The sequence below is a fragment of the Toxorhynchites rutilus genome, chromosome 1, assembly GCF_029784135.1.
Source record: "Toxorhynchites rutilus septentrionalis strain SRP chromosome 1, ASM2978413v1, whole genome shotgun sequence".
Lineage (NCBI taxonomy): Eukaryota > Metazoa > Arthropoda > Insecta > Diptera > Culicidae > Toxorhynchites > Toxorhynchites rutilus.
The window spans coordinates 27866510-27881257 of NC_073744.1; the positions used below are offsets into that span (position 1 = coordinate 27866510).

The 14748-nt window shown below is 40.0% G+C and overlaps 1 protein-coding gene and 1 long non-coding RNA gene across 3 annotated transcripts in view; both read right to left on the reverse strand.

Annotated features, from left to right (window-relative positions):
* The window catches only part of LOC129763490 (unconventional myosin heavy chain 6), a 75082-nt gene that overhangs the window by 47983 nt on the left and 12351 nt on the right, over positions 1 to 14748 (reverse strand). For both annotated transcript variants that reach the window (XM_055762616.1, XM_055762621.1), the window contains exon 2: positions 5040 to 5155. In XM_055762616.1, coding sequence (XP_055618591.1) covers positions 5040 to 5155 — 116 coding nt within the window. The remainder of the gene's footprint in view (positions 1 to 5039; positions 5156 to 14748) is intronic.
* LOC129763502 (uncharacterized) lies at positions 7057 to 7924 on the reverse strand. The gene is made up of 3 exons (XR_008740948.1): positions 7825 to 7924; positions 7585 to 7763; positions 7057 to 7520 (listed from the first exon to the last, which is right to left on the reverse strand). It is a non-coding gene; the product is annotated as an uncharacterized LOC129763502 (long non-coding RNA).

Here is a 14748-nt window from a genome sequence, read left to right on the forward strand (position 1 = left end):
ATCCCTACCGACGATTGCTATATTTTACTACACGGTATCGGAAACTTTGACGATTGTCATTACTGGCAACCGCGAAGAAAATGTGAACATAACATTATTAGCCCAATTGTCGAGCTGATAGTTGAGTTGAGCGGACTATATTTCTATATTGATTTCTCCACAGAGGAAGGTCAGTTGACCCGTTCTTGAAAATCAATTCAATTTATGTTGTATAATGAACATTGGTACATATTGGAAAGCCAAACAATGATCCGTGCCCGTCCGCAGCGATAGATTGCGAATACATTACTTCAATAATGAGGAATCTGGGTACTTCGAGGGACAAAAACGAGATCCAGTGAGGAGTCCTTATTACACCGCTTTGCTGTCGGAATTGGTCAAGGGCAACTTCATAAACGATTTGCCGACGATTGTGATCAGTGGTTCGATCGATTGGATGTTTTCGGAATCGTCAAGACGAAGGTTCGGTTTCCACTGACGCTGCGCTCCAACTCAATGTTGCAACGGGCATAGGGCTGGCTTCACTTAATGCAGCCTGGGTTTCGTCAGCTTCGTGGTATTTCCCGAATTTGTTTGGCTGATAAGTATTTACTCGCTGGTCCTGGGAGAGAATAATGGTGGGAAATGTCTATCGTCTATCGTAGCTGTTTGTAGTAATCATAGTGTATTTTTTTTTTCTAATTTGTAGACGAGGATCAGACTCAATCGATGCAGGATCAGATGTCGGGCGCTGCAATAGCCATGACACAAGTTAATATGCAATGTAATGTTGTTAATGTCGCTTTTTAGATAGTTCAAAAAATGATTAAAACTGCATACAAAAGTTCAATATTAACTGAATAAATGAATAATAAAACATACATAAAGGTTGGGTTAACATAACATGTCTAGAGTATATGTTAAACCAACGTTGGACCGACGGCTTATACTGGCAGGTTTGACATTTGTTTACCAATGTTATCGCGTAATATAATATATCCGAATAATTCTTGTTGCCGCGGATCAGACTCAATCGATGCAGGATCAGTTGTCGGGCGCTGCAATAGCCATGTCACAAGTTAATATGCAATGTAATATTGTTAATATCGCATTTTAGATAGTTCAAAAAATTATTAAAACTGCATACAATAGTTCGATATTAACAGAATAAATGAATAATAAAACATACATAAAGGTTGGGTTAACATAACATGTTTAGAGTGTATGTTAAACCAATGTTTTACCGACGGCTTATACTGGCAGGTTTGACATTTGTTTACCAATGTTATCGCGTAATATATACGAATCATTATTGTTGCAAAAATTGAATAATCATTGGTAATATTTACCAAAATTCGTCATATATAGCATTTTTTCTGAGAGTGTGCATACGTGATACATGAGAAACGAATTCATTTTGAAAGAAGTCACTTCAAAATGCAGGTAAGTCCATTTGATGGGGAAGAATGAAATGAGATAGTGTAGTCGTAGAGGGAGATAGCGATAAACCAACTGACTATTGAGTCATGTTGACGGAGAAACTGCACGAAGAAGCCAAAAGTCATTTCTAATTGAATACGATAGGAGTCCGCTGACTATCCTCAGTTGAATATGACTATGCCGAGCCCTGAGCTGAAATGACAATTATCTGTCAAACTTGGACTCGGCTGCTGAATGATTGATGTTTGTAAACAAACATGGGTTTTCAGCGATTTTCTACAGGGCTGCCAATGAAAAAAATACTTCTACTTAATGTACTTACATATCCTCGGACTAGGTTCGATCATGAAGAATATCAGGAAAATAGCATTACACCAACATAAAATAAAATATCATCGGTGTGAATCACTGAACCTCACAAGAGCCTCATCTTCAAATTTAGAGGGATGCTGCCCGGATTTCATCAGAAACGCTGTCAAAATCAGACTGAAATTTTATGGGTAGGAAACAGGGAACCGGTATTTGTGTTGGCACAACTTGCCATTAACTATTCTATTTTAACACCTAGTCGACGATACGATACGATTACGACAACTTTTGAATTATTAGATGATGAGTGAAATTTCCTATTGAAATGAATAAAGAAACGTCAGAACTGGACAAATTCCAAAGACATTGAGATTTCTCCGAAAAACGAAAGTATCTCCGGCTTACCCAAGCAAATGTGTAAAAGGAATAGAGGATTTAGCTTCCTAGTGTTAATGATATTTAGGACCAACCAACCAAAAATCATATTGGTTCAATTTCTTCCTAAAGTGAGATCTTTAGTACATGTGTAAAACACTAGTACATTACTGAAGCCAAAGTCCAATGTTTATCACTGATAAGATCGTACAAAATACTGTAGCAAATCAGAAAATCAGATTGAGTCGGTATTACAGAAGACAGAAGAAATGCAAGTAGTTTTCCATTCCATTCAAGTTATACGAATTGCCTAGTATGCGAAAAACATTCTTGTCAAAACTAGATATCATATTAATCATCCATTGCATGACAATCGGCTAGTAATTTGAATAGACAGTCTATCCAGCGAGGAATTCCCCGTATCTTTCCCGTGTCCGCCCTACGAAATAACTTGTTTTCAAGCCAGATGTCCCGAACAACTTGTTATCGTAATTCTTTGAACGTCAATAAAAATGTTGCCCCGCCAAGAGACACAGTAGGAACACTAAAGCTCCCGGCGATTATTTACGACAGTTGCTCATGACTTGTGACAAGACCTGTGGGAGTCGTTGTCTCCCGTCTCTCCCCCCAAACAGACTCACACAAACACAACGGAGGGTAAGTGGTCACTTGCAGTCGCGTTCCAGGATTAAGGGAAAACAACACAGCACGTGTTTCTTATTCCGATGACCGCAGCGGACTTCTCGTGTGAACCGCTCGAGCATGTGTCATTTACATCAAAAACAAAAACTCCAGCGGTCAGGCAAGTGGTCTACCCCACCAATCCACCCGCCAGAATCAGCAGTGAGTGGTGCTAGAGAATGCCCACGCGCAAGTACTGTTAAATTTCATAACCACCGCCGCCGCCACTGTGCACTCAATTTAATTGTGACATAGTCGATACAATTATGTCCCACATCATTGCATTGTTTCCGTGACAAGCCAAAACGGGCAGCTGGGAACGAAAAAAAACGCAATGCTACGGCGCAAGGCCAACACCGTGAACCCCCGTCACAACCACAGATTGGTTCACATCTTGATTGCGATAGCGTGGAATCTGCTCCGGGGAATATATTTCTTCGAGGCGACGCTCTCGAGTTTACAAGATGTGTTTGTGTGATACACAAAAACGGGACAAACAACATGCGTTTAAACAATTGAGCGAACTAGCGGATGAAATTGGCTGTTATGGTATTTTTATAGCTTGTTTGCTATCCATGCTTATTTGCCAATATGGAGTGAGCTAAGTGGAAAAGCGATGTTTCGCTAAATGAGCTCTGCTTTTTTTTTAGTACAACCTAACAACAGTCGCGCGTTTCTTGATTTGAACGTAGCAAATTTAAATTTTGAAAATCTATTTGGAATCGAGCTCCGAATAAGCTAGGGCCAAACACATTGCATCCATTCTATCGCCTGCATCGTTCAACCATTTCTCCGCCATGTAGTAGGGGAAATCAGGGTAAAACCGACACTCTAAGGATTTCCACATATGCTCAAGATCTACCATGTGTCTTCGACTTCAAATCGTTACAGAACCTCTCTTCAACTGTTTATGAACCTTTCTCTAGTATCTGCTGACCATTTTTTGAGTAGAACTCGAAGTTTGATAGAATACAAAAAAATATGTTTTCAGGTGAAATAAATGGGAGTGCGGGTGAGATCGACACCCTGTCGGGTAAAACCGACACCTTTAAAAAAAATGAATGAAAACTTGTTACAATAATTTCAAGTTATTAAGAGGTTATCTATATACTATGTGGACACTTTAAGATCCCAGATTAGGTGAACATCCACGTGAAATGTGCCGATGAACGTTGAACGAATGAATACCATGAACTCTGCCAGGCTTTTTGATGACATACCCGATTAAACGTTGGTTTTGGTTGTTTTATCAGTTCAGCTCAACCGTTTTGTCTTTCGAATATTAACACGAGGCATCTACAAAGAGTAAGAAAACATTTTTCCTGTCTGTGAAACACAAACCAGGTGTCGGTTTCATCCTGACTGAAGGTGTCGGTGTTACCCCGAATGGACTCCAAATCTCAAAACAATGTTTTCGAGCATTGATAAGTAACAACACCACCTACCGTCTCACAAACTACACTGAACAATGATCTACGATTAATTGAGCTCATAACAGTATCGAATTTTCCAAAATTTTCCGAATAAAAACTTAAATTTCACGAGCCAAATTTTACATAGACTGTCTCCTGTTCGCTAACCGGTTCTGTTTTGTTGGTTGTTTTGACAGCAAAGCGACTTCCGCAGCTGTGGGGTGACTCGAAACGTAAGAAATGACACAGGTGACATCGGAAAATTTTCAAAAAATTGCTTCTAACTGAAAAAATCAGAGGGTGTCGGTTTCATCCACTGTGTCGGTTTTCCCTGATTGCCCCTAGTAAGTAAATTAATAAATCTTGAATTCATTTTTCTCTTCTCCTGACACACAACCTGACTGAAATCACTCCCCATTTCTCATATTAAGACATATTTGCTCCACCGACGTGTAACGTGCTTACAAGAGGTGTAGGAAAAAAAACACACCAAACAACTGTAGTAAAAACGCCATCCGCTGCGCTCCATCCATTAGAGACGAAAACATATAACAAGCGTAAGAAGAAACACTGAAAAAAATGATCCCATGTAATCCCACAACATTTTTTGTTGCTTCGCTTCCCCGGGTACAAAAACAAGCGTTTATGGATGAGTAATTACGAGAATGGCACGACTTCTTTCGGTGCCCAACAAAAAACAAAACAAAACCGGAAAATTTGCGTCGATCCATCAAATTATTTTCAGCTGACTCCCCATGAAAGAAAATCGCTTTGAAGTCCACAAAAAATGATGAGGTTCTACGCGTATGTGTGTTGTCACTCTTTTTTTTTTCAAAAGGATACATATATCTGATCGCGCTCGTAGCGAACTTTCAGATTCCGATTGATTCCGTTCTCATCGATGTCCGAGATGCAGGTCATGTCGGGGACGCCTTTGTCCGGTGTTGAACCAACGCGGCCTAGAAAGGAAACAGAGAGAGAAAAGAACGTTTAATAAAATTATACTCCTGTTGTTTTTCTCTGGAGAGAAATTGCCCCTATTCTATATTTTCGATGCCGCTTATGAATAATTTTCCCGGAATACATTATGTAGATTTTTTTTCTTTCACAAGCCTGGCCCAGTTTGACGCCAATATCCCCAAACACTCGTTTGTTTCTATTGCCCTAATTTATTTCCATGCCAAACCGATAATATTGTTTCTCATCTTTTCGTCAAAATTGATAATTTTGTTCCTTAACACAAAATTTTAGAGCCGTTTTCTACATTTTTTTCGTTAGGGTGACCATTTCGATTTTAGGGTGGTTCAAAAAATATTGTTTTTCTAATTTTTCAAAAATGACTTTTTTCAAAAATTCCTAACTTCAGAACTACTAGACCGATTCAGATGATCGACATATCAAATTGAAGCCAAGAAGTCTTCTTTGAAAAATATACAAAATGCGTGAAAAATTAATTTTGTTTTCGTGATTATTGATTGTATGTGGTGTTTTATAGTCTACAAATTTGAGGGGACTATATTTTATATTTTTTTAAAGATGATTTTTCGGACCATCGCTTAAATTTGAAAAATCTTAAAAACGAAACTTAAACTTAAAAACATAAAAACGAAAAAAAACACCTTTTTGAATTTTATATATGTCATGTAAAAATACCTCAGTTTTCAAGAATAAATATTCAGAAAATGTAACATCCTTGGTCCAAAGACCATGAAAGCTATCAAAAACAAATACAATAAATAATTACGAAACCGAAATCCATTTGTTTTGCGCTATTTCAATTCATTAGTTCATCTAAATCGGCCATTAGTTCATCTAAATCAATTCATTAGATCGCCTAAACCGGTTTAGCAGTTCAAAAGTTTTTGAAAAAAAAGTCAATATATACAGATACTACATAGGCTGAAAAGTCCCAGGATTTTTAATGAAAACAATCGTTTCTGGGCAAAATTGTATTCCTCGACATAGTTTCCTTCGAGGGCAATACACTTGGTATAGCGAGTTTTCGACATTTTAATTCCTTCTCTGTAGTACGAAATGTCTAAGTCTTCGAAATATATCTCAGTTTCTACGATGACTTCCTCATTCGATGTGAAATTCCTTCCCTGGAGCCACCGCTTGAGGTTTGGGAACATATGGTAGTCGCTGGGAACCAAGTCTGGAGATTATGGTGGGTGAGCAACCAATTGGAATCGTAATTGGTGCAACTTGGCCATCGCTCTTAAGGACGTATGCGACGATGCATTGTCGTGAAGATACAGAACTGTTATCTTCGCCATATGGGTTCGTTTTTTCTTTATTTCGTCGTTCAGCTTGTCCAATAACCCTGCATAATACTCTTCGGTAATTGTTTTCCCTTCTGCAGGAAACCGATGAAGATTATGACATATGCATCCCAGAAAACAGATGCTTAAACCTTCCCGGCCGACCGTTGGACTTTTGGCCGCTTTGGCCGGCTTTGTCAACCACTATGCAGACTGCCTATTGGACTCAGGAGTGTGGTAATGGATCCACGTTTCATCCATTGTCACATAACGTCGAAAGAAGTCCACTCGATCACGCGTCAACAACGCCAAACCGGCTGTTGAATCATCAACGCGCAGCTGTTTTTGGTCGATGGTCAGCAAACACGGCACCTATCGCTCGAATAGCTTTCTCATGTCGAGTTCAAAAACGAGTCGATGCACTTGTTTTACGATTTCTGGACTGTACGACACATTTTAAATCCACTAAACCACCGACTGTTGTTCTCGAAGGATCAGAAATGGAATAATATTTCGTCAACCACTACATTGATTGTTCAGGAGTTTTTCCCATCAAAAAACAATGTTTGATCAAAATACAATATTCCTCTTTTTCCATGTTCTATACGAATGCTCAGGAAGTGACACTTAAACAACTGTTGTTTGTGAACAAAAAAACCAAATGTCATGAAACCTCACGCATAAGCAAGTGACGGATGATCAGCTCGAAATGAATCTTGTTCATTTTTAGTGACGCCGTCTTTTCAAAAATCCCGGGACTTTTCAGCCTATGTAGTAGCCTTGTTGGAATTGTAGAAGCTTTACAACTTTTTTTGCCATCCAAAGAAACATCTGAACCGTAAAGGTACCGCCCAAGGAAACATCCACAGTATGTGCGATTTTGAATTCATCTGTTTTGTGCATTCCTGGTGTGTAGTACTTAAAGAGGTGGATGAAGCTCAATTTTATCCGCGGGAAAAAGGGATGACCATGAAAAGAATTGTTCCGTAGCTCTTGAACTTAGATGGTGTTCGGACTTAGTTCGAAACTCCTTGTATCGGTCTTACTTTGTGACAGATCGAAGCTGAAATTTATTAAATTAATTTTGTAACAACTTGTTTGTTCTTTACATTTGTATTCTAACTTACAATTATAGGTTCGTACTATGCTCCTTGCAGATGCCGCTCTAATGACAACGGATCAATTTTCAACCAAATTTGAGTTCAGTTTTAATTATAAGAGTTGAAAAAATAATATTTTCATAACTCACTTCAAACGTTATAATAATCGACTTGAATTTTTGCTGTCGCTTATCTGTGTTCTTTTGCTGTAAGTTAAGTTGAGTTCTAATATAAATAAGAATAATAAATTTTCAAATTATTACTTACAATAATCACTACGTGAATTTAATGGAACTGCGATAACTTCAATTTAATTTATTCAACTTCTCTCACTTCTACTAACTTGATTTTCACCACCTTTTATTTCTCTACACAATACCTTTTTGTTTATTATTTTCTACCTGTTTTTTATTTTCTACCCTTTGTTGTTTATTTACACCGCAGAACACAGCTCCTGAAGTTGTCTGCGATCACGCAATAAACAACCTAACTTTCAGCGGCGGGATTTTTGCGCTCAGTGCAGTGTTCCCAACAGATGGAAACCGCCAGAAATTGGTAAATCAGTTCATGAGACATCCACACCAAAAAACGCGTCAGAAGCCACACGATTGCATAGGAAACGTAATCGACAACACCATTAGTGTTGGGGAAACGCATTTTTGTTATTTTTATCCTACAAGCATAACCATGCAAATTTCCGATGAAATGATCTGTCCATTTGAAGGATATTATCGGCAAAAAGAGGGCCTAGGTGATTTTGCGGATTACAACATACTTTTTCCATTTGGAAAACGCTTGCGTCTCTTTATGCGAACAATCAATCGTTTCAATGAACATTTGTCCGCATAGCTAGACGTAATCACCAGGGGTTAGACATCAATTGAATATAGGCTACCCAAAATCAAAATCAATATGGCGTCATTTGTTTATCAACATATCATTTACTAGGAGTGAAATCGAAAAATGCGCTGCTTTATTCTAACTGCATGAGCGATTTTCATAATTCGGTTTCACATGGAGGTGTTCACATTTAACATGGAGTTTAAAGTAAGCCACTATTCGACTATATAACCGGACCGAGTTGTAAACAACAGTAATTGATTGAACCAAAATGTCAGTGAACCGCAGCAATATTTGGGTACACTGGCAATATGAGGGATTTGACGTTTTAGTCGTACCCCTGGTAATCACCAGGTTGTTCTGTTTGTAGCGTTAGTATTTACAATTCCGATAGTAGTCAAAACGTCTCCGTCGGTAGTTTCAGTTGTTATCAGATAAAATCAAAAAAGTTTGGAAGAAATTTAGTGAAATGTCTGGAAAAGGCGCTCTTGATTTGTTGCGAGTTTATGAAAGTACTTTTTTCCTGAAGAATACTCTGGGATATGATAAGAACAGCAGGTTCGTGTTTTTTCAATTAATTGAATTTGTAAAGGCAATCTGCAAGTGGTCCCCATGGCCTAGTGGTAAGCGTTGCGCTTGCCAAGATGGGGGCTTTGGGTTTGATTCCCGTTCGAGTCAGAAATTCTATCGTCATAGATCGTTTTTCTGGCTTGCACTGCTAAAAAGGAACTGTCTAGGGTGTGATGGGATGAGCATTGGGCATTGCCAGTCCCCAAGAAAAGCCACAAAAACAGCCACAAAAACCCGGAAAGCTCCTCTAAGCGAATGGACGCCGCTATAAGCGTCTCCGCCCAGTCCTGGTGTTACTCGGGACGTAAAGCAGCAGTATCACGATGGTCATCCTGCGAGATAGTGGGGTTGATCGCAGGTTGGTGCAAGTCGCAGCACTAAAACACCAAGCAACGAACGATACACAAGAAAAATTGTGAATCAGGCCATGTTGTAAAGACGTTAAGCCAAAATAAATAAATAAAAAGGCAATCTGCAATGTTGGTAATTTTAGCAACATGATTTACCGTTATCGCGATCAATCGCACAAAGATGGTGGAGTGTCAACGGTATGAGTATGTGGAATAATTCAATGTTGAATCCGACGAGTTATAATGCTAAGAACCAAAATTATTTTAATTTTACTACTGATCTGATTGTTTCATTATCTACTTAAAGATTCAAATGCATAAATTGTATAAATGTATGAGCAGCGTTTCAATGGCTTCATATATTCATCTATTAGGAAACACTAAGTAATAAGACACTATCGTGACAGGTATGTTTGGACTCTACAAAGAATGTGATTCAAATGTAGATTTAGCTTATAGCACATAATACTGACAATTGTTGATTTTCTAACGATGTATGAAAGCTGTATGGAGCTACATCTGTTATTCGAACAAAAAATGTTTGTTTGCATGTTGAGCAAACGTATTACATTGTGTAGGATGCGAAACAGCGAAAAAGTCAATTTTGTTCATTTTGTCGTTTACGTCTACTATACAAACATGGGCAGTGCACTCGACGCCTCTGACTGGACAGTATTTTCACCGTTTATGAAACTATTAAACAATCTGGCTTAAGTGTGTAGAAATACGCCCAGCAGCTGATAAGTCCTCTGGTCGACAACACCGAAACTGATTTGCGTACAGTCCGATATACTGCCCAAATGTGCATGGTTGACGTAACCACCAACACCACTCAGTAATGTAAAACGTTTTTTCTTGATTTCAGCCGAATAATCATGACTGTGAACAATTATAATCTATAATTATTCTCGAATTAATAAATATTAACGGTCAAAAGTGGGACGGAAGGATTTTATGATCTTTGTTATTTCAATTCAATTGAAAAACACAGTTGACACTTACGTTAGCCATGTATATTTGCGTAGTACAATAGCCACGTAGTGTAGAGGCGAATGAAGTGAAAAGTTTAAAGCCTCTCAAAAACAAACAACCAACCAACCAACCACGTAGATTCCCCACCAGTTATCAGTCAATATCGATTGCGCGAAAGCACGCGCATTCCAAGAATACCTACGAATGCTCGACAGTCAAGTCATCTGACTCATGATGCGACATGAATCAGCAGCATACAGTCTTGCATCAGAATCTAGGCAAAGGGAAACGGACACGTGTTGTTCCCGATGTCAGTTAGAGAGACGGGTTGTTTACCGGGGATGGGGATAGTGAAAAAAAGAGCTGAAGTCTGAATCCAGTTGAATGACAGACAGCCAAGCAGCCCTCGGGTTACTTTATTGCACTTGTTCAGTGCGATAGCCTGGCCGCGCAGTGCAAATAAATCTCCGTTCGCCACACTCTTTTATCTTCTTTCAACACCCGTCAATTCGAATGAATTGCACGCCGACCGTGATCATGAATGGTTTGTAGCTTTTTACAGATATGGGCAGCCGATTCGGAACGCCTTCAGGGACGGGACAGCGTGCAACATTGTAAGAGAGTACGCGCGGCGTCGGTCTCATGATGAATAATTTATGTTTTGTAGAGGGGAGGTATGGGAGAGCCGCTTCCATCTTATCTGCATATCGTACCCGTAGTATTTGTCGCTTGCTTGCTCGCGCTGTTCCAACCCGTTCGATCTGGCACATGTCCCGTTCGGTAGCGAACATAAAACCAATAGTTGAAAGTCAAATCATTCATTCTTTGACGAGGGGCCGCAAAAAACCGCTTCATTGGACGGATTGCTGATGGACTAACAAGGTTGATTAGATAGCAGAAATAACATTCACACTGCGCTCGAGCTCGCTAATGTTTATGTGATTCCAATTTATGCAGTCGTCAACAGCTCATTTACTGCTGCTGTATTGGCCATTGCTGTTCGACTGCTTTAGGAATCGAACTCCGGTTCTCCCGTGCATATCCATCCGGAGACTACAGAGGCTAATTAATTATGGCATAAATTGAGGCCTGCTGCCCCGCAACCATTCTTGGGCGCTCTCGCGCCAAACCATTTGTTCCTGAAAGCGATCGATAAACATTGCCGTGGGGGTACAATTATGGTCTAGCAATCGTTCCGGAGGGCTATAAATTCGTCCGCTCCCTTGTGACAGTCAAACGTTGCATTCAGTTTCTCGTTCAATAGCTCAATAATTGAAATATTGTATTGTTTTATCTAAATCATTTGCTGCCCATATTTTAATTACCGTGGCACCGCAGCAGCAGCAGCAGCAGCAGCAGCAGCACCGGAAAACGCCTGCATGTCGGGATTGATTGCAAATGCGGGTGTGGGACACTGGCGCATGTCTTGGGGAATGTTGAGTTATCCAACCCAAAGGGCGTTTGGGTTTCTTTGCATTCGTCTTTTAGCAAAAGACGAACAAAACTTCGCAGCAATTCCACACGCAGTCAAGAACGGTCGATTTTGTATCGAACCATTCCGTTTTTGGCGACGTCATATGATGGCGGCCATCAAAAATGTCATTTTTCTTATGAACGATTTTAGTTAAGAATGTTTTATAAGCGCGCATCCTGAGATAAGAACATTTTTTCACAACCTTAAGATCACTTGAAACCAGCGACTAGAGGCTGCGAAATACAATTTAAATACATCTACCACTGCGAAAACAATCATATCTGTCCACTGTGCATATCATTCTATCTACAAGTGAGGCGAAACATCCAGTGCGAATTCCTATTTTTTATCGAAAGTCATCTGTCATACCTTGTACATGCCGTAAATAGATTTGAATTTAGTGATTCAGTAATTTTTTAAAGATAACTGTCAAAAAAATTCGAAAAATTCGTTTCAACTTACCCCGGTGTACCTTACTTGTTGCATGCATCGAGAAAATTTGTTTGTTTTGGTTGACATCTCTGATATTATTGCTTTGGGAAACATTCAAGAAACGCTTCAAAATATGCAATTTGCAACACATGAAGTTCGAGCAAGAGGAAATTAAATTCTTTGACATTTTGAAATAGCTTATAATTTATGAAAAGCGTAAGATTGATCTACAGTACAATAGATCAAACTAATGGTCGCAGTGGTTCAAGGCTCCTACAGAAGCAGAAGGTTGATCTGGATTCGACAAAATTTTGAAAATACATCAGTCGATTAATCCACTGCGCTGAATTCGCATCCTGCATCGAGAGTCAACAAACGATGTAAAATCATCCAGAATCCTAGCCTTTCGCAAAGCCACCAAGAAAAATAACCATTCGCCATAATTGAGCATTTAGCAAGCCCACTGCCGCAAATCCCCCGCTTTCCGGCACGCCCTCATTCTCATAATGGTTCGTTTACGAGCAGGCTAATGATCGCATTTTGTCCACCAGATAACGACGGTTGGCCATATATGACCAGCGCAAAGGTATCGCAACTAATCTGGGCAGCGCGAAACAACAAGAACTGTGAAAATACTAAATACACACAAATCGCTGCCTTTCGGAGCCAACTCACACGACACGGACACGACGCGGATTTAATTGGTTTCTACATATCTCTCGTTTGCAAACTCCGGAGGATAATAATCCGCTAATCTCGAAGAGTACCGTGAGTTATCTCCGGTGCGCCCCGGTAGCAAATTACCTGGCACTTGATTTATGTATCACATGAACGAAATGTGATTCTAATTACCACCCTCTCTGTGGGGGCCCCCATTCGAATGGCGGACCAAAGCGACAATGTAACGATTTTATTCATTTGGAAGACGGATGAATTTCCACGGGCACAGCGCAGTCTTGGCGATTAAGTGCTTAATTATTTCGCAACCACTAATGTTTGACGCACGGCCGACTGACAGCCCGCTGGAAACAGTGTTGCGGAATGACTTTCTAATTGCCGCCGTTCTGTTGAAGGTGGTTCTCACAGTTGTCCCCAAATGCTACCGATTCCATTGGGAGGAATAATCAGTGTATATGGGCGAGACCGATAGGGATCCGTGTCACACACACACGGCATGGCCGAACGATTGCTGATTGATTGATAATATGCTTTGGGGGCTGTGTCCAGCAGCGTGTGAGAAGGACGGGGATATGGGCTGCAGCTGGACAGAGTAATAATATTTTAAAATGCGAAATGTGGTGGACACATTGGTCTGATGGTTTTGAGTTATTATAGCTCACAGTGTGACATGCTGCTTGGCACATTGGAGCCTGCTAGATTACATTGTGGCATTCATTACTTTGTTGTGATTACAGTCCTCTATGAAATGCACAGAGCCACGAGTTCTGTTGGTCTGAATCGATATTTGTCTCTTATTCAACTAACTTTGCAAGTTGCGTTGCACGCCCTTCCATGGAATATAGCAGAGAACCGCGAAAAGTTACACGAATGGTTGCGCAACTTCCATAAAAAAAGGTCACGGGCGGGAGTTAAGTTGAAATCGTAGTATACCAGCTGTATGAATATGCAATCCAAATTTTCCGACAAATGGCTGTAACTGTCAATATAATCCTCATCATGATGTATTGTTGGCAACATTGCCTTGTTCTAACATATTGCAAAGAATTTCTACTCAAAACGAAACAAGTTTTACTGTGCAGGTCTGCAGCATAGATTTGTAGTGCTTTGTACATGTCAAATTTTGTGCCTGGAAAGTGCGATTATCGGTCAGCATCAATTTTCTGCTACCATTTCAAGAAAATTGCTGCAGAATCGCATCGCAAATTGTATGCATGCAGGAGCTTACGGTGAACATGCTCTTGGTAAATCGCCATGCTTGAAGTGGTTCAAAAAAATAAAATTGGAGACGTAGAGCGTGGAGAACCTCCGAAAAAGTTCGACGACAGTGAACTGCAAGCACGTTTGGATGAAGATGACACTCAAACGCAACAACAACTCACAAATCAATCAATGATCAATGAATCAGAAATCTGCATACGTTTGGAAGCCAAGGCAAGAATCCAGAAGATCGGAAAACGAGTTCCACGTAAAGATAGCTGAAAAACGGAAAAAACCACATGTAAAATGCTGCTTACCAAGTCCAAAAGTAAGGCATTCCTCTATCGGATTGCGACTAGCTAGGAAAATAATTCTAAGTTTCAAAGGCCTTTGGTAAGTCCAGGGGAACCATCAACATCAGTTGCAAAACCGTTGTTACGAAGCCACAGGGCTGTCTCGTTTGACAGTTGAGTGAGTTCCGTACCAAGGCGCATAGAAGTATATCCTAAGGTGGGCCAACTAGCTAAAACCACTCTTCAGCCATCTTGGAAGTCTACTGTGTTTTGTTTGTAAACAAAACACAATACGCTTGTGCCCAAGCTCACTCGTGATCAGTCTGTCTCTTTCACGCTTCAATGAAATAATTCCCCCTCTGCTTTCTTCCGTACTGTTTTC